The following is a 19885-nucleotide window of genomic DNA, read 5'->3' on the forward strand; positions in this document are numbered from 1 at the left end:
TATTTTCCTGTATTGTGTTGTTTCATCAAAGTTCCATTCACTAAAACAAAAAATATGGACGTCAGTTACTGTTCTGCTTGAATTGAATTATCTGCAGAAAAAGCTAATTTTCTCTGTTTTTTACCAAACTAAGGTGTTTTCGCTGAAAGCCCCCTGCTGTTTGGGGCATAAGTGCAAACAACAGTCAGCCCCCCCCCCCCAAAGGCAGAGGGAAACTACCCTCTTGTTCACCAGGTTAAACGCCAACGTACAGGCCACGAGCCGGGGCGCAACACCAGGGTGTCACCCATGCCCGTCGCCTCTGGAGTGGAACAAAGTCCATCCCCATTTGATGGACTGGTTCCAGAGCCCTTACTATGCATCGAGGTGAGTCCGATTCTATCTAGCTGGAACGTCTCAACCTGGCGCACCAGCTCAGGCTCCTTCCCTACCAGAGAAGTGACATTCCACAGTCCAAGAGCTTCTGTAGCTTCTGACCGCCAAAGTCTCCCACCTCGGCCGCCACAGAACTCACTCAGCACCTGACCCTTTTGGCCCCTCCCATGAGCAGTGAGCTCATTGGAGGGGGGACCAATGTAACATTGTCGGGCTGGGCCTGACCAGGTCCCATAGGTATAGGCCCGGCCACCAGATGCTCGCCGTTGTGCCTCCCTTCCCCTCTTTCAGGGTAATTAATAAGTCATTCATAAAAAGGTCATATCATATAAAAAAAAAACATTCAGACATTTCATCCAAGAATGGAAAGTTTTTATGACCCAACTTCGGAAAAGAATCAGAATCCAGAATCGTTAGGAACCAGAATTGAAATGAGGAATCGCTGAAATTCAAACGATGGCCAACTCTAGTAACATAGATCTAGTATGTCAGCTGGCGGCGCCCTGCAGACAAACTTGGCAAAACTCCTCCGACACCTCAAGAGTCAGCATAGACATCAAGTTGACAGTCTGGGATTTTGGCTTGATGGATTACGCGCTTGACTCTGTGGACCCTGACTTGAGATTCAGGCAGATTGCAGGGCTGGCTGAACGTCTCGGGTTAGGGTTAGGGTTAGAGTTAAGGTTAGGGTTAGGGTTAGCCCTAGCGACTGTCTCGCTCCTCCTGGAGAATACCAAGGTGTTCCCAGGACAGAGTAAAGACAGAGTCTCTCCCTGGGTCTTCCCGCCTCAGACCTGCCCTAAACACCTCATCAGGCCGTTGTCAGGAGGCATCCTGAGGAAATGCCCGAGACATCTCATTTAGCAGTGCTCCTCACCCTATCTTTAAGGGATAGCTCAGCCACCTTACTGAGGGAACTCGTTTTGGCCACTTGTAGCAGCCATCTTGTCCTTTGGTCACCTCCCAAAGCTCAGAACCATCGGTGAGGATAGGAACATATATCGACTGGTACAGTGAAAGCTTTGATTTTCAGCCCAGCTTCGTTCCGATACAGAGTGTGCGTCACTGTAGATGCCACACCGATCCGTTTGTCGATCTCACAATCCATCCTTCCCTAACATGCAGTCCTCCATTAGGAGGAATTTTTGGGGAAGTTCCATTCAGTCCATCCATTTTCCATCCAGATTTAAGGGCCAGCATTCTCAGGAGTGAAGCCCAAAAGTGAAGCCCAAAAGGAGCTGGGTGTCCAAGGTCTACTAGGCATTTTCAGGAGGCATCTCGACTGGATGCCCAAGCCACCTCTATTGGCTCCTCCCAGATGACTGAACTCCATCCATGCATTTTCTATGCCGCTTATCCTCAAGAGGGTTGCGGGGTATGCTGGAGCCTATCCCAGCTGACTTCGGGCAAGAGGCGGGGTACACCCTGGACTGGATGACCGAGCTAGTGTCAAAACATTTCAAATGTGTGAATATGAAGCCACACTACAGAATAAAGCACGCAAACAAAGCAATTAGGTGATGCGAACCAGGAAGTGACTCATTGGTGTAAAATACCAGCAATGCAGTTTCCTGCATTTCTAAAAGCCGTGCAGCAACATTGCAGTACCGTTGGCTGTGATTGGACAGATGGTCTTACGACTGCAACAGAAGTTCTGCCTGGCAATGAGCTCCTGCATCAACAGATCACACTTACAAGCTAAAGGCGAATGGCAGCTGGTCACTCTAATCTCAAAATAGACGGCAAAGCACTCGTGTGCCGAACGGACACCATTTTGATTGAAGAGCTTTGAAAACAACCAAAACAACACGCGTGTGTTGAACAAACATGGAGGATGCTGACATGAGGGAGAACCGGCGCGGCAGGAGCAGGTGTCAGGGCGGACGCACGCCGTGTGAAGGTTGATGAGGCAAAGGTGGGGGGAGGGGGGGAGCGGCGGTATTGGGCGGAGTCCTGAAGCTTTGATCTATGAGTGGATGAATCTCATCAGCAGGTTGAAGGGAGATGGGGGGGGGGGGGGGTATGAAATGGGACTTACAGCGGTCAAAGGGCAGAAGCATTTTTTATGGGTTTGAGTGATGAGAGTGAAATGAAGGAATGCGTCGATGGTCACAATGTCTTCTTTTTTTCGTATGCTAACATGTCCTACTAAACATTTGAAGTATTTGCTGTTTTGAAGTATATTTTAGAAAAAATGGTTAGCAAAGCCAAATTTGTTCTCAATCAGAAATCACTCCACACTCTTTATTGCTCTCTGGTTCTACCATATCTTACTTATTGTGTGGAAATATGGGCTAATAACTATAAAAGCAATCTCGCTAAATGTACTGCAAAAAAGGTCAGTAAGGATAATTCATAATGCCGCCTACAGAGAACATACTAACTCCTTATTTCTAAAATCACAAATACTTCAACTTGCTGATATAGTTCATCTTCAAACAGCTAAAATAATGCATAAGGCTAAAAATAAGCAATTAGCTAAAAATGTCATCCAATACTTCTCTACAAGAGAGGAGAAATATGATCTCAGGGAAGAAGTACATTTGAAACACTTCTATGCTAGGACTACGTTATGCTAGCCATAGCATTTCAGTATGTGGAATCAAACTATGGAATGGATTGAGTAAGGAATCAAACAATGCACAACGATGAGCCAATTCAAGAAACAATACAAGCAGTTGATGTTTGCTAAATACAAGGATGAAGAGTCTTGAACCAGTCATGATGTGCTATATATATCACTATATTGACACTTACTATGGTACCCATTATGGCATTGGATGCTCATATCACCGAGTACTTCGGTACCAGGTACATTATTAAAAAAAAACAAAAAAACCTTAAACTGTATTATGGAAAGCAGGAAGTGAACAAATGTAACAGTTAGTGATTGTAAAAGTACCAGATGGAGGGGTAGGATTTAATAAGCTTTGCTTCTTCCTACTCCTTTTGGACATGTGGAACTGGGAACTGATTATGGGATGCACTCAATTGGAATCTGATGCATGTTCAAATGAAATAAAACCATTACCATTACCAAGATTTTCAGTGTGCATTGTACATTACTTTCATCGTTACACACAATTACAATTTCCCTCCCTCTTATTTGGTCCAATCCCGAGTATCGCTGCACAGCAAGGAATCCTGCTCCTCCCCTCCCGCGTCCTTAAGTTGGCAGCAGCGCACTCGACGGCCGCTTGGCACATTTTGGTATTTAGAGCAGGTGCCCTGCAGCAGAGAGTCCAGATACACCGGGCTTTGCAACAATCCCTTTCTCATCCACTGCTTCTGCCTCTACCTCTATCTGCAGCAGACAAGCTTTGGTCCAAAGAAGGGAACATTTTTTCCCGGGAATGTTCATGGACATTTAAGGATAGAACAGGACCTTGTGCTATTGTACTAAACCGTCCTCTGCTCACGGCACCATGCACAAAATAGCACCATGCTGGCATCCATTAAATGTCTTTAATTGGTGGCTTATTTGGGAATCTTTCCACTTGGTTCTATGATCAACGGTGGTGGAACAGCCCATGTGATTTTGGTGAGGATCAGCATCAAGGTGCAGATACTTTGATGTATTTCACTTTCAAAGCACCGCTCTATGGTTTTCGTTGCTTGAGTGTACATTTTACAAGGAATGACACTGACAATTATTTTCTTCAGTGATTAATCTGAAATTAATTGAATTTGACTACAGTTAGACCAGGGGTGTCCAAATTGCGTCCTGTGGCTGTTTCTTCATTGCTATGTCAAATGAAAAACAAAAAGAAACAGCAGTAAAATCGAGTAAATCAGCAATAATTGTCCAAAAATAAAGTCAATTTATTACGAGAAAAGATATTGTAATCTAAAGACAAAAAAGCAGAATTTTGGGAGAATAACATAATTGTAGTAGCATTAAGTTGAAATATTAAAGTTGTAGTTGTAGCATTATGATAAACACACAAAACAACAAAAACAATTGTAATGTTTGGAAAATTACATTATGGAAAAAGTTATAATGTTACATGAATGAAGTCAAAATATTATGCAAATAAAAATAATTAATGCCAAGGGAAAATTTACAAGAAGAAAGTTGAAATAGAAAAAACAACAGCAGAAATTGAAAAAACAAACTGTAACTGTACAAATGTGAAGCTGTAACTTTAAGAGAATACATCAAAATATGAAGACAAAAAAAATCATGCTCCAACAAGAAAAAAATGGTAATTTTAGGAGAACCAAGCAATACGGAAATAAAATGTAATTTTCGTAGTATAGGGTACACAAAATATATTCTGTATATTTTTTAATCACATAATATGAGTGGTTAGCGTGCAGGCCACACAGCTAGGAGACCGGAGTTCAATTCCACCCTCGGCCATCTCTGTGTGGAGTTTGCATGTTCTCCCCGTGCATGCGTGGGTTTTCTCATTCCAAATCACATTCCAAAAACATGCTAGGTTTGTTAACATGCTAGGCAACTCCAAATTGTCCATAGGTATGAATGTGAGTGTGAATGGTTGTTTGTCTATATGTGCCCTGTGATTGGCTGGCCACCAGTCCAGGGTTTACCCCGCCTCTCGCCCGAAGACAGCTGGGATAGGCTCCAGTGAGGATAGGCGGTAGAAAATGAATGAATAAATGATTATTATGAGGAACAAACAATACAAAATAAAGTAAAAATAACATTGGGAAAAGTTATTATTAACATTATAATTTTCACGACAAAAAGCCCTTGAAGAGTCAAAGTAAACACACCCATCCATTTTCTATCGTGCTTTACCTCGTTAGGGTTGTGGGAGTATGCTGGAGCCTATACAAGGCACATAAAAACAGACAACCATTCACACTCACATTCATATTTGTCCACACATATGGACAATACCCGGGTCTTTCCAATCTCTGACTGTGTGGCCTACATGCTACACTCTTAAAAATGCTGGGTTAAAAACAACCCAATCTGGGTTGTTTCCCAACCCAACGCTGGTTAAATATAGGACCAACCTCGTGTTGGGTTATTTTAACCCAACAAGTTGGGTTGGTTCTCTTAACCCAACAATTGGGTTGTACATTGGGTTGTTCATATGACCCAATCTTTGGGTTCATTTTTACTATTCTGCTGGGTTATTTCAACCCAGCAAGTTGGGTTGCCAATATACCATATATATATTTTTTTTTTTAATTGTATGCTAACACTATTAATAATATATTACAATGATAATGACATCAATGTAACAATAAAATATTTATTAAAATTCAACATTTCCAGAACATAAAAATATAACAACTCACAACATTTCCTTCACATATGAACAAATTATGTACAAAAAAATAACATTTTAAGAACAGGTGAGGGGGACAGCATGAGAGAGTACATATTAGGGTGCATCAAAAAACACAATTTTGATTTTGATATGGCTGGGTACTAAAAGTGTTCCAATATATGTAGAAATAACACATACAAAATATTTTTCCAATCCATGATTATTTAGGGGTGCCACCATACATCTGTTTTTGTGGAATAAAGTGGTGAACAGTTCAATGGTCGCCATGAATTGTTATTTAAATGTGTTACCATTGCCACTTGTGTTTACAATAAAATACAAATAAAATAAAAAACAAAGTGTTTAAACTTTATATGTATGTCAAATATCCATCACTGCTACATAAAATTCAGGGTAAGGCCATGTGAACGTGTCCCATTTACCGACATTCATTTTGTCAATAGGACAAATGAATGGAGAATCTTGAAAGTTGAATTCTGAGAAATACCCAATCTGCCCAAAGAGAAAAATATATTTACTTTAATAACCCTATAGAAAATGATGCTGTATAGAAGTTCATTGTACTCAACATTTCCAGGTCAACTTTTTGGCAATTAGACTAGAAATTGCGCATTTTCCGAAATTTGAGTTTATGTTTATGTGTGAGGTGGCACCCCTAAATATCAATGGATTTCCTCAAAACTTTGCAAAGGACATTTTTATGTTCATTAGAAAAAAATTAAATGCCAGCCAAATTAAAATTTCTCATTCAAATTTGATGCCCCCTAATATATATATATATATATATATATACATAGAACAAGAGGGAGAGGAGAGGAAGAAAAGGGGGGGGGCAGTCTGATTACAGGAAAGTAATTGGGTTTGCAAGAATGTCACCAATGGGGACACAGTTCCCTCAAGTTCAAAAACTCTGCTGTGGAGAAATTGCCACTCGACCACTGTGCCGCACAAAGTAAACAAAAAGTGCTGATAAAAACGATGATGAATGTATTCCTTATTGTGTCGTGCCGTTCATTCTAAAAGTAGCAACAAAACATGTTTTATGGTTGCCTGAGCGAAAGACAAGGAAACGTGTGGGTCGAATCAGCCAGAGAAGGTTTCTCCTGAAGGTATTATAGTGATGATAAGGTTATGATAAAGGTTCCGCCTTCATCCCTTCATTAGCATCAACACATACAGGTGTGGGTATGCAGAGACTAAGGCCAATATTTGGAGCCAGTCCGCGTGTGCCAAGGCGTCCTACCCCACTGTGCCTCCACTCTCCCGGAACAAACACTAAACGGAGCCAAGGGCACCTCCAGGAGTGCTTCGGCCAGCAATCCTTGCATCTCCTTCCTCGGCGACATTCCTATCTTGACATTCATACGCACAAAGCTCAACACGGTGGTCGCCCTGACCGCATGGATGAAATATTTCTGGCCCCCCGCAGTGAATGCATGACTAGACTCGCCTCCGAGGGCAGCTGGCTAAACAGACTCTGACCTCAGGGTGGTGGGCAAAATGTCACACAGCAGTTTGGAAAGGTTGGCTAACTTTGTCAAAGAAGGGGGAACAAAAAAGCCCACAAAAACTCAGCCCAAGTAGATATTGTGCTGCGGAACAGTCCATAGGTCAACTTCAACCTGATAAAGCAGCCAAAGGTGCCTTCCCTCCCCTCAGTAACCATCCAATCACTGTTTGTATGCAAATTGGTAATGGTAATGGTAATGGTAATGGTAATGGTAATGGTAATGGTAATGGTAATGGTAATGGTAATGGTAATGGTAATGGTAATGGTAATGGTTTTATTTCATTTGAACATGCATCAGATTCCAATTGAGTGCATCCCATAATCAGTTCCCAGTTCCACATGTCCAAAAGGAGTAGGAAGAAGCAAAGCTTATTAAATCCTACCCCTCCATCTGGTACTTTTACAATCACTAACTGTTACATTTGTTCACTTCCTGCTTTCCATAATACAGTTTAAGGTTGTTTTTTTTTTTTTTTTTTTTTTTAATAATGCACCTCATACCGAAGTAGGAGGTGTAATTAGCCAACACACTATGCAGACTTTGTGGAAGCAAAGAAAGTGACTCATTAGACAACTAATAATTAACAACTACTAAAAACAATGATTAATATAAAGTTGGTTGATATTTTTTTACTTTTCATTTTTTCTCAAGGAGAATGAGGAGGAGATAGCGGAATATTGCATCTCCTATTGGGCCATGTAGAGGAATGCTGGTGGAAAACAAGCAAGATGCCTGGATTAGCCTGATGCTGTGTTTACTGACATGGAACTCCCTGCATGAGGACCTTAGACGAGCAAACTCAGTATCCGCTTTTAAATCTCTTCTTAAAACTCACTTTTATCGCTCGACTTTTCTTAGCTGATGCTGTGTTGTTCCTATTCTTCTTTTGACTTATTTATTTGCTTATCTGTTTGTATATTTATATATTATTTTTTAATGTTTTGTATGTTATTTTCCATTAATTGTCATTTTTGTTGTAAAGCACTTTGTAACTCTGTTTTGAAAAGTACTATACAAATAAACTTAATAATAATATTATATCCCGCAAGGTGGCATACGCGGTGCATGACGTGCATTGTTCCTGTTCTAGCTCATAATGACGTCACACTTCCATGAAAGTCATGGTGTATGATAAACAATATATTATCAGCAACATTATTACCAACGACATCCTGACTAACACAAACTGTCCGGCACCGTGATCCAACTTGGTGTAGGCGGTAGGCGGGGCTTGCACACTAAGTCCAGAAGAGATGACATTTAATCAGAAAATGTGCAAATAAATTAAGAAAATGTCAATAACAATTAGATTCATACAGAAAATACATTTGGTATGCAGTACAATGGACAAGTATTTTATGTTATTATATGGCTTTATCAGGACCGATACTGATACCAACTAACAGTAGTTAAGGAGACCAATAACCAATATTTGGAGCCAATATTCTTTTTTTTTGCCCAAATATATGAAACATTACAGCGCATTTCTTACATCAATCAAAATATAACTTTCCATTATTTACATTTGTATCTGATCACAAGCCCAAAAGGAGTAGGCTGAAGCAAAAGCTTATAAATTCCTACCCCTTTTTGCAAGATATAATCATGTTCATGCCAACTGTCTTGTTTTCCCATGTTATTATTATCATTGTAATATTATTATTGTTATTATCATTATTGTTATAATCTTTAACATTATTACCATTATTATTGTTATTATTATCACAATTAATATAGTCATCATTAATATTACCATTTTCATCATTATAGTTGTAACATTTTTTTTTTTCATTATTTAATTTTCCAGACTTCATTGCTTCTTGTAGAGTGCTGTATCATTCCATCTGTTGTTTTCTGAAATCTGCAGTATTTGTGCTTTTATTGTCCATTTTTAAGTCAAACATTAAGGAAAGACTGTCTTGGTTGTCATATGTTTTATTTTCCTGGCTATATTGGACCTTTTGGAAGAAATGAATAACCAAAAGCAACATACTGTTCCTAACTTTGATTCTGGTTTTGATGAGAGGTAGTATGTTTTCCTGAAAGACACAAAAGAGACACTAAAGCAAGCAAACACGCTGCTGCTGTGTGCTTTACTTTGGCCGTGGCTCCTTCAACACAACACAAGACAAATTCATAGCAACTGTGCTTGGTTTTCTCTTGTCAAAGATTTTAGCCATTGGACACCAAAAGACATTTTGTGTCTCACTCACAGAAGAGCAAGGAAGGAGTTCTGGCACAAGCACAGCGAGCTGCTTTATTATAAATTTGTCTCCTCCGTTCTGCAGCACTTCAGAGTGGATGCCGTCAGGGACACGCACACCCCCACACCCCCACACACGCACACACATTGAGATACAACTACACAGGAGCCTTGACAACACTGAAAGGATGCTCTTGTGATGTTTGCACCTCCAATGAGTTTGGTCCTCACGCTTGAAGCCATGGAGGACTTCATAATAATGTGTACCGTGGGGGAGGGGGGGCTTCTGGGTGTGGCTCCAAACAAAGATATATTAAATGGTGTATGTGCGTGGGGGGTGGGGCTAATGATGGGATGATGTGATAGCACTGGGGGGGGCGGGGGGGGGCGTAGCCTGAGGGGACTTTCTTTTTCTCTTTATGACGGCCATCCCAGAGGTTCAGCTATTCCTAATGCTACGTGCGCTGTAGCCCTGACAGCGACTTGAAAAAGCATCAGCAGGGGTGCGCTCAACAGAACCCCACCCCCACCCCCACCTTCCTCCTTCTGCCTGGGCAGACTTGGATGCTGAAACAAAGCAAAAAGCTAAGCAGGCATTCCCTAACGTTGCCGATATAGGACCACATTTATTTCATCGATATATAAATAACATGAATGTATGGATTCATATTCCTATAATCCAACCACATCGATCTGTGCTCAGTAACTTGCCATTACGGATGCCATGCTATATCCATCTAACATCGTCTAATAGGTCATCAACCATTGAATAGATACAAGGAAATAAAACACTGCAGCTTTATATGGATGTGTGTGTGGCGGGGGGGGGGGGGTAGCACTTTGAATGATAAAGATATTAAACGTTACTCGTTGAACAGTTAGGTTTGATGTAAGTTGATCGTCAGGTTAGATGGTTAGATGGTTAGATGGTTAGGTGTGGTTGGATCTTAATGAGGGTTTAAGTAGAAAGGTGGAGTGTGACAAAGCACTCTGAAAAAGGAATTTATTGAAAACAAACTGAAATCAAAGGTTTAAGACTATTAATATTGCAAAAAAAAAACAGACCAGACCAAACCAGAACAAAAACTTTCTCAGTAATGAGGAGCTCCACCGTTCTTGTTAATCACTTCAAAAACTGGTCTGGGTGTGTTTCCAGGAAGCTACTGGGAACATTTCTCCAAGTGGTGAAGATGGCTTCATCAACTGTCTGGAAGTGATGGCCATTTTTATAAACTTCCCTTGCCATCCATCCCCAAATGTTCTCTATGGGATGGTCCAAAAGAGTCATGTTATTCTCCCTGAAGAAGTCCTTGGTCAAGCCAGCATTGGGAACTGTTGAAGAACCCAGCTGTTACCACACAGACCAGGGCCCTCAGTCATGAGGGATGTCCACTACAACATCTGCACGTAACCGTCCACCGTTTGACGACCCTGCGCCAGTGTTCAGTGTTCCACTGTTCAGGGTAGACAACATCTCAGGTGGGATCTCCTTGTCATGCCAGTAACGTTGGAAGCCATCTAGACCATCAAAGTTACATTTTTTCTCATTAGAGAATAAAACCTTTTCCCACCTTTGAATGTCCCGTGTTTGATGCTCCCTGGCAAAGTCTAAACGGGCAGTTTTGTGGCGTTGAAGGAGACGAGGTCTTTGAATTGTTTCTTTTGCTTTTGAAACACATTTCCCGCAGATGCCGTCTGATGGTTATTGTGCTGCAGTCGGGACCAGTAAGATCCTTAATTTGGGTCGAGGACCACCCTGTGTCTTGACGGACAACCCATCGTATCCTCTGGCTCAGCCCAGGTGTAATTTTTTTGGTTCTACCACTTGAATTTTTTGTTCCATAGCTCAGGATCCTTCAAAAAATGTAGAATGGTTGTCTTACTACATCCAACCACAGTAGCAATGGTACGCTGCGAGAGGCCTTGCTTATGCAGCTCAACGATCTGACCACAACCAAGAAGATAAAGCTTCTTAGCTTTAGCCATCAGAAGGGCATGACCCCGTCAATGCCTGACAGAAAATGAACATTTTCAGCTGATTTTGATTTTGATTTTTCAGGTGAAAAACAAACTATTTCAGTTTGTTTGTTTTTTTTAATTACAAGTTCCAAATATTTGTCTCACTCCCCCTTTTTGCTTTTGCATATTTCAGCTCTACTTAAAACCTAATTATGGTCCAAATGTGAAAAATGCATATTCTGGCATTTTGTATTTTGATCAGGGCTGTGTCACCAAATATATTTATCTGTTATGTATTTTTACACTTGTTTTTTGGAGAGGACCTTTTGTCAAATAAAAAAAGCAAAAGTAAGAAAATCTGCTTTAGTACTACCTCTATATGTAATTAATCATGATAAAAACAACACCTTCTTATGAACTGATACTTGCAGAGTAAATTCCACCCCACAAGTATGATATATAAGTACATATATATAAGTCCATCTGCCTCCAGTCAGAACAGAGAAGAGATCGGCCTTGCTTCTGGCCACCCCACCCCCCCCAAAAGAGCATTTTTACAATTTATTGAAGGTCTGCTGCCCGCCTGGCCAAAAGGAAGGCTGGTATCTTCTGTGGCTTGACCGGAGGCAGAGGGAGGAGGTGAAGCTCATGAGAGCTTGTTTAGCTTATTTCTACAATTCACCGGGGGCCACACTTGGGACCCCCTCTGCTTTTACAGCTTTTCGTCAGGACAACTCTGTGAGCAACCACCACTTTCGTCCACTACTTAGCAGTGTTGGCTAGGATGTAATTGTGGGTCCGTGTGCCAGTGCCGGTAGCCCATCCCAGCATCCATAGATGTTGAATCAGCGTAGCTGGGAGGCAGCAGCGCTACCTTCCATCCCTCTCTTTTTCTTTTGACTTCCCACCCTGTTCGCTCAGCGTCTATTTCCATCCCAAACAAGGCCTGCACCATGAAACCAAACACAAACATCCCCAATAAAAGGTGAGCGCTGCCATAAATAACACCTTCTCTGACTGGGTGTGTTCAGCAACGGAGCGGATGAATAATAGGAGAGGGTGGTAGCTAAAAGCCCAGCGAGCTTAATGTTCCCCCTCGCTACCTGTGTGGATGCAAGACTCGTGGTGGCTGTTTTTAAGGCTCCGCAGAGACATCAAACATCCCGCCTTCACAGAGGCGCCACCCTGCTGGGGTCGCTCGCTACCTCAGCGGCTGCAGTTTAGATGGCATCAGCCGGCAAAGAGGGTGACGCAAGACAAAATGACTGTCCCCAAACAACATCGCGTTAAACCGTCTGCGACCAGGGTGCCACTGATCTGAAAGCAGTCTTCCTTGGTGGACATGGATATCTTTAGCCTTGGTGTGATGGTCTCTGGGTGGGTGGCTACGTTTCATTCACAGGATATTACCACAAAATGTTGGTGATGAAAAACACAAAATGAGAATGCCATTCAGATCTCCACCGCCAAACGATGCTAATTTGGATTAACACTAGAATGATGCGTGAGGATCCTGACCAATATCAATCCACTCATCTGGGAGCATACAAATTCATAGCATGCGGGAAATTGACACAGAGAAATGATATGAATCAAGATTCCCAAATTTTGATCATGGTCCAAAAAGGTATGCAATGCATCCAATCCATTATAAAACTGGCCAAATCAGTTTACAACGAAAGGAAACCTGGTACAGGACAATCAGTCCCAGATCCACATTATGGTCAAAAGAGGAATTTGTGCATCTGACTCAGACACAATTACTAGGGATGCTCTGATCCATTGGTCACCGATCCAAATCGTCCAATTTCCGTAAAAAACTAATGATCTGTGGCTTGTACTATTGCAGAATGCAGCCTGTACATCATAGCGTCTCCCGCTCACTTTCGTGAGACTGCGCAGGCGTGGGGAGCTTTCGAGTCAAACAGCAGCTAATGTAAACAATGCCGGACAACATTCACTCGTATGTGCATGACAGTCAAAGGTCTAAAGCAAATAACCCCCAAAAATAATTGAATTCATCGGACTAGATGACCACCCTCTCTCAGGTATTGAAGACACCGGCTTTCCCGACTACTCTCTCACTTGGAACACTGCTGTACGATATCTGGAAGTCCTGTGAGAACGCCTGATAAATATGTACGCTCACACTCAAAGTCTCCTGAAAGAAGATTTTTTTATTATTGTTGAGTGTGAAGTGACCATTATCTGACTGGAATCTTTCCATGGTGTCTCAACTCTTAAAGAACCACCAACCAACAGGATAGCCTCATTTTCTATTTTCCACTCACATACATATATTTCAGTTGAATATCGAATATCATACAGCTATAATATTTTTTCCCCCACAAAGTAAGTTTAGACAAAAGTCAAAGCTAAATATGCATGCAAGTTTTATTCAAATGTAAATCCTATAGAAAAATAGAGGTGAAATAAAATAGTACATTCTCTTTGTTAAATAAATATAAAAAAACTAAAATTAATGTTTAATCTTCAGTGCAATCATACTACACTCACGGTAGCCTCCCTGCCGCCGGGTTAGCGCAGTTACGTCTTCCATCTCACGTTCCCCCAAACATGGTTCATATTGTCTTTTTCAATGTTCACTCCCGCTATGCAGCCTCTCCTCCTCCGTATCTCCGGGGTGATCTCCGGTCGGTCAACGTAGCAAAGGGCTGCTCAAAGCTAACAGCTGCTCCCGAGTGTAAACAATGGAGCAAGAGGTAAGCTACAAATGTAACAAGATGAACATGTGTTGCTTGCGGGGTCGATATGGCATAAAAAAACAATCAGAAAGAACTAATAAAGTACTGTTCAACACTAAAAACACTGTGGAAAATATGGAGCGGCAGTAACGAGCTCGCACATGAGCGGCGCCATTTTGAAACATGAGACCTCCACATCAAATCCATTATATATTCATATGAACTGTATGCTTGTTTTTCATATCGTGCTGCAAAGAAATATCATTCATTCATTTCAACCGCTTATCCTCTCGAGGGTCGCGGGGGTGCTGGAGCCTATCCCAGCTGTCTTCGGGCGAGAGGCAGGGTACACCCTGGACTGGTGGCCAGCCAATCACAGGGCACATATAGACAAACAACCATTCACACTCACAATTTGGAGTGGCCAATTAACCTAGCATGTTTTTGGAATGTGGGAGGAAACCGGAGTACCCGGAGAAAACCCGCGCATGCACGGGGAGAACATGCAAACTCCACACAGAGATGGCCGAGGGTGGAATTGAACCCAGGTCTCCTAGCTGTGAAGTTTGCGCGCTAACCACACGACCGCCGTGCAGCCAAAGAAATGTCAATATTTTTAAAATATCAATATATGGCCCAGTCCTACGTCAAGTTAATTCACACTAGAACATCGCCTGTTACCACACATCAAACTGTGACATATAATATTCTTTCTGGAAAACAAACCCCAGGCTTGTACCGCTGTAAAGAATTTTAAAAAACTGAAGAAAGCTCTGGAATATTTTTTACCCCTTTTCTGTTTTTTTATACTCCGAATGTAAAAACTGGCATTAATTCCGCAATAATTACATGCCTTATTCAGCCTAAATGCCCCCGTCACTACAGATGCAAAAATGTTTGTTGATGCCTGTGAAACGGTGACATGCAGGGAGGTCTATGCTTGGTGAGGTGATGACAATTAGCACAGAAAAGCTTCTAGAACCACATCAGAAAACTGGGGTAGATATTGGAAAGTTTTCAACCAAAGTCTGTTTTCATCACGGCTGCTTGCAACAATGAGTTATCCCCCAGTAGATAACAGCAGAAAGTCCATGTTATCAATAAACCAAATGCTCCTTGTCGGGTGAAAGGCAGTGAGGATGCAAATAATCTGTGTCGCTACACTGCCATACCCACATTATTCAGACAACATTGATCGGAAACGGTGACGATTATCTCCAAATGTTGAACCAGCATCTCATTCACTCTCAGAGGAATGCTGTGTTTTCGTCTTCAAGGAAACGGTTGGTTGGCTCATGCTTGGTGGGCCCAAGATGGTGCTTCACCACACCAGAGAAGAACTGCAACTGATCGGCTGACCATGTTATGGCTTTGAACTGCCCAGTGGAACCGACACCGAGGTCAGCGGACACCGCTGGACTTTTTTCTGTGAGGGCCATCCCAAATCAAAAGTGGATGTGACACGACATTGAACAACAACTCAGAGCTGAAGTTAAAATCCTCCGGCAGGGCAGGATAATGATCATAGGAGCAGTGAAGGACATGCAGAGGAGAGCGCACTTAAAATCCTTTCATTTTCTCAAAAATCGACGAGGCACTTTATAATCCAGTCGGTCTTATGTGTGAGTTCCAAAATCTGTCAAAATGTGCTTCTACTTTAACCATTTCCCGATGACACACGGTACGTACAATGCTCTCAGCGATAAATCAATCAGAGAACAATACGTAATACATATGATACATACACTGGCAGTGATAAACCAATCAGAACACTATGTAATACGTACAGCACGTATACTGGCAATGATAAACCAATCACAGAACCTGACATAATACCCACAGTACATACAACGTAAACAACAATGTGCAACATTGTACAACATCTGAGAAATGCTCGTCATTAGGCTGAGGCTGGGAAATTTATTTAAAACGTTAACAAAAATAGCTAACTAAAAGCGAAGTCACGGCGGCCATGGCTCAGGTGGTTTCCCAACCTGAAGGTTGTGTGTTCGATCCTCTGATCCTCTCCTAATCGAGTGTGCACATAGTGTCAGATGTTATGATTTTTTACGTTGCGTATACTTCCGGGAATTGTAACCCTATTAGTTAGCATAAGCAACATAAAAAATGAATGCATGGAAGGAGTGCGCTAGATTGCTGCTAGCCACCCACGTTAGCTTACATGCTTGAGAGGCGGTTTGTCGAGGTCAACATTTGCACACTGGAAAATACGGGAGCGGATAGTAGCTCCATCAGCATTATGTTTATTAGCCACTTTCATTATAGGGAAAAATCCCCATACATTTTCATTGGGCTGATCTTTAATAATAAGTAAGGATGTCGTAAATACTACAGAGTTGGAGTGGATTCAAAGACGCTATATTTAAAAAACAGAACAATTCAATACAGTGTACAAACAATATGATTTGTACATTTCTAAATAACTACACACTTTAATAAATGAATATGGGCCATTGTTTTATGCCAAATATAATTATTTGTTAGAAATCCCACAAGATTTGCATGTTTAATGCGAGCGGCGACTTGTTCTACTTTGAACGCACCATTTAACTTTGCAATGCATCTTCTCCCAAGATGCAGAGATAAGACTACTTTACTGTATTTTTCTGTTTTTTCTTTCACTTCATATTTGGTCCCAATTCCTGATGCTCTGTGGGGATGCATAGAGGTAAGGCTTGATGATGCAAATATTCATATTTGTTGGTGCACCTCTCTGTACTTGAGGATGGTGCTTTCCACACATATTTGTGTGTCCCGACTCACAAGTTGAGAACCACTGGTCTGTCGTGTCTGGCATATACCTGGAACTCAGCTGGGATAGGCTCCAGCTCACACGTGACGCAAGTGGGTACAAGTGGGCTCGGAAAATGGATGGATGGGGCAGGCAAGAATAGCAATGATTGACTGGGGCGTCTCAAGAGCGGCGGTGTCACCCTACCTTGGAAGTGGAACGCTCTGGACTCCCGGTGGAAGCCTTGGACCTGAGTAACTCCATCAAATCCATCTCCGGCCATTAGTTGGTCAAACACACTGATGCGGAGAGCTGGGTCAACCCCGAAAGCGTGCACTAATTTGCAGAAAGATAAAAAGAGGGGTGGTAAGATGATTTGTGACCTGCTTGAAACCAGCATATGAATTCATGAAGGATGCTGCAAGATGGATCACACTGATATCAATCTCCTTACCTGAGCAAAATATGCACACAACCAGAAATAGCTGGAAGAATCCCATGGTGAATGTATGTTTTTTTTGTTAAATCAATCCATATTTTGTCCACTTCTGATAGATAACGTGTAATGCTCGGTTTATTAGCAATCGCGGATGCTGAGCGGGGGCATCATCCAAACTTTACATGCCCCGACAATGACAAGGGGTCTGAATTTAAAAACCCAAAAACGCAACGACGATGAAGTCAAATGTTGTTATTATTCCATGTAGGCTGCGTGGATGCGACGTCCTCCAGCACAGGTGGGTGCACGGAGGATGCACAAAGGGAGATGACGCTGCTCGACCAGCTCAACAGACGGTCCTGCCGCGGCGTGCAGGCAGTGAGCTGCGGCCGAGGAGGGTGGAGGGGAGTGCGGGTAGGAGGGACGGAGAACTCCCCCCCTCTCCCTTCTGCCCCGGAGGGGACGTGTGGTCGAGTCGCGCCTCCTGGTGGTAAAAACACGTAAAACAACTCTCACACTCACCGGTGCTAATAACAGCTCACCCTATGTATTATTCATTGAACAATGTTACTACATATATTACATATATTACATATATTACAAGTTTCGTCTTAACTAATCTTCATTTCAGACTCAATTTTTTTCTGATAATATTATGACTTTATTCCCGGAGAAGTTTTTCCCCAACCTAATTTTACAAAAAATACAAATATACTTTTCTCATAATATTAAAAACTTTTTTCAAATAAATACCTAATAATAATAATAATAATAATAATAATAATAATGGCTGGATGGAAGAGTTTTTGTCAGATCCATGAATACTGCAGCTGTTTTTGTTGTTTGTCATTAGATTATATATGTAGTGTAGTATATATGTAGTATATGATGGCGTGATATGTATGGTATGGTATGTTATTATGGTATGATAGTGTGGTATGTATGGTATGGTGTGGTATTATGGTATGATAGTGTGGTATGATAGTGTGGTATGGTGTGGTATTATGGTATGATAGAGTGGTATGTATGGTATGGTATGGTGTAGTATTGTGGTGCAGCATGGTATGGTATGATATGGTATTGAATTGCCATCCATCTATTTTCTATACCGCTTATCCTCACGAGGGTCACTGGGCATGCTGCAGCCTATCCCAGCTGTCTAGAGGCGAGAGGCGGGGTACACCCTGGACTGGTGGCCAGCCAATCACAGGGCACATATAGACAAACAACCATTCACACTCACATTCATACCTATGGACAATTTGGAGTGGCCAATTAGCCTAGCATGTTTTTGGAATGTGGGAGGAAACCGGAGTACCTGGAGAAAACATGCAAACTCCACACAGAGATGCCCCAGGGGGGAATCGAACCCTCTGTGGCCTCCGCGCTAACCACTCGCATGATATTGCATGATATTATATTGTATTGTCTGTGACGTCTTTGATTTGATCTTCATGTTTTTGTGCTGCAATCAAATCCCTCAATCACCATATGTTTTCCAATATGCAGAGATGTGTAAAATGTGTCGTCTTACGTGATGACACTAACATATTACTACTGTCAAGACACCAGTGGTTCAACTTTTCCTGCTTCAGTGATCCTGCCACCATGGAGTGTACAGTAATATCATAAAAAAATCCATCATACTTCTTGGATGATGAGCTGTCGACAGCTGACGTTTGTCTTCTTTGGCAATAAAACATTCAAATGCCTTTGTGACTCACCCTCATGGTGTCCTTTTTATAGCGCCGGGATGCTTTGAACGGCACTTTATTCGCATCCTCCTCGTCCAAGGGAACAGTTACCCTGTTTTTTGAAAGTACGCTTGTGAAGATACAGTGTATGCACTGTTTGCCATTCACTTATCTGGCAGATGGATTATCTTTTGCTGTCGGTTCAGAGGCTATCAACGGAATTGTCGACAAAGTCAGAGCCAAAGCTTGGATGACTTGGAAAGATTTTTTGCTGGCGATGCGGGTCTGGTTGGAGTCGCTTGACATGAGTTTGCAGGGACACTTCCAGATTTCTTTTATTGGGCTGACCGGCAAATGACCAACAGTTGGATCTCCATCCTGATCCACAGTTTTTTCACTTGATGCCAACAACATGCTCTGGGATGGGAATGCTTTAAAAATATATGACAAACTGCAGAGGCCTCTTCTAAGAGCCCTTGATACATATACATAATGAATGCATTTACTCTGCCTCTCTACTGGGTACACATTGCAAAGGTAATGACTCTGGATTGCCCATAAATTGTCATTTCCTGAAGGACCATCAGCAAAATATGAACAATTAAAAGCCAAGAATGTAATAAAATGTGGAGATGAGCGGGGACAGTGGAAGCTCTTAATAGATGTTGCAGTGGAGCAATACATTGAAAATGTTATGTATTACATAAATACACTGAGGTTACAATGAGAAGCCAAGGACTGGCACATGAAACAAAGCACATCAACACAGGAGGCCATTTGAACTCACCCATTGCTGGTCCCTTACCACTATGTGGCGTGGGAGATTGTGAACGGCAGGAACACAAGAGCCCATCTTGCAAACACCAGACCTCTGTCATATATGCAAAGTATCTTTGCATATAACAATGTATCATGTCATAATATTACAATAAGAGCATTTACCAGAGGAAAATTGAATGCTGGAAAACGTAAAAAACTTC

General features: G+C 41.9%; 1 protein-coding gene across 2 annotated transcripts in view; it reads right to left on the reverse strand.

The window, feature by feature from the left end:
- nell2a (neural EGFL like 2a) overlaps nucleotides 1-17589 on the reverse strand; it is a 112551-nt gene extending 94962 nt beyond the window's left edge. For both annotated transcript variants that reach the window (XM_058074908.1, XM_058074907.1), the window contains exons 1-2: nucleotides 17227-17589; nucleotides 16980-17108 (exon numbers count right to left, since the gene is read on the reverse strand). In XM_058074908.1, the coding sequence (XP_057930891.1) occupies nucleotides 16980-17108; nucleotides 17227-17272 (175 nt within the window). In that variant the 5' untranslated portion in view covers nucleotides 17273-17589. The remainder of the gene's footprint in view (nucleotides 1-16979; nucleotides 17109-17226) is intronic.
- Between the last annotated feature and the right edge of the window lie 2296 nt (nucleotides 17590-19885).

The sequence above is a fragment of the Doryrhamphus excisus genome, chromosome 6, assembly GCF_030265055.1.
Source record: "Doryrhamphus excisus isolate RoL2022-K1 chromosome 6, RoL_Dexc_1.0, whole genome shotgun sequence".
In the NCBI taxonomy this organism is placed as follows: domain Eukaryota; kingdom Metazoa; phylum Chordata; class Actinopteri; order Syngnathiformes; family Syngnathidae; genus Doryrhamphus; species Doryrhamphus excisus.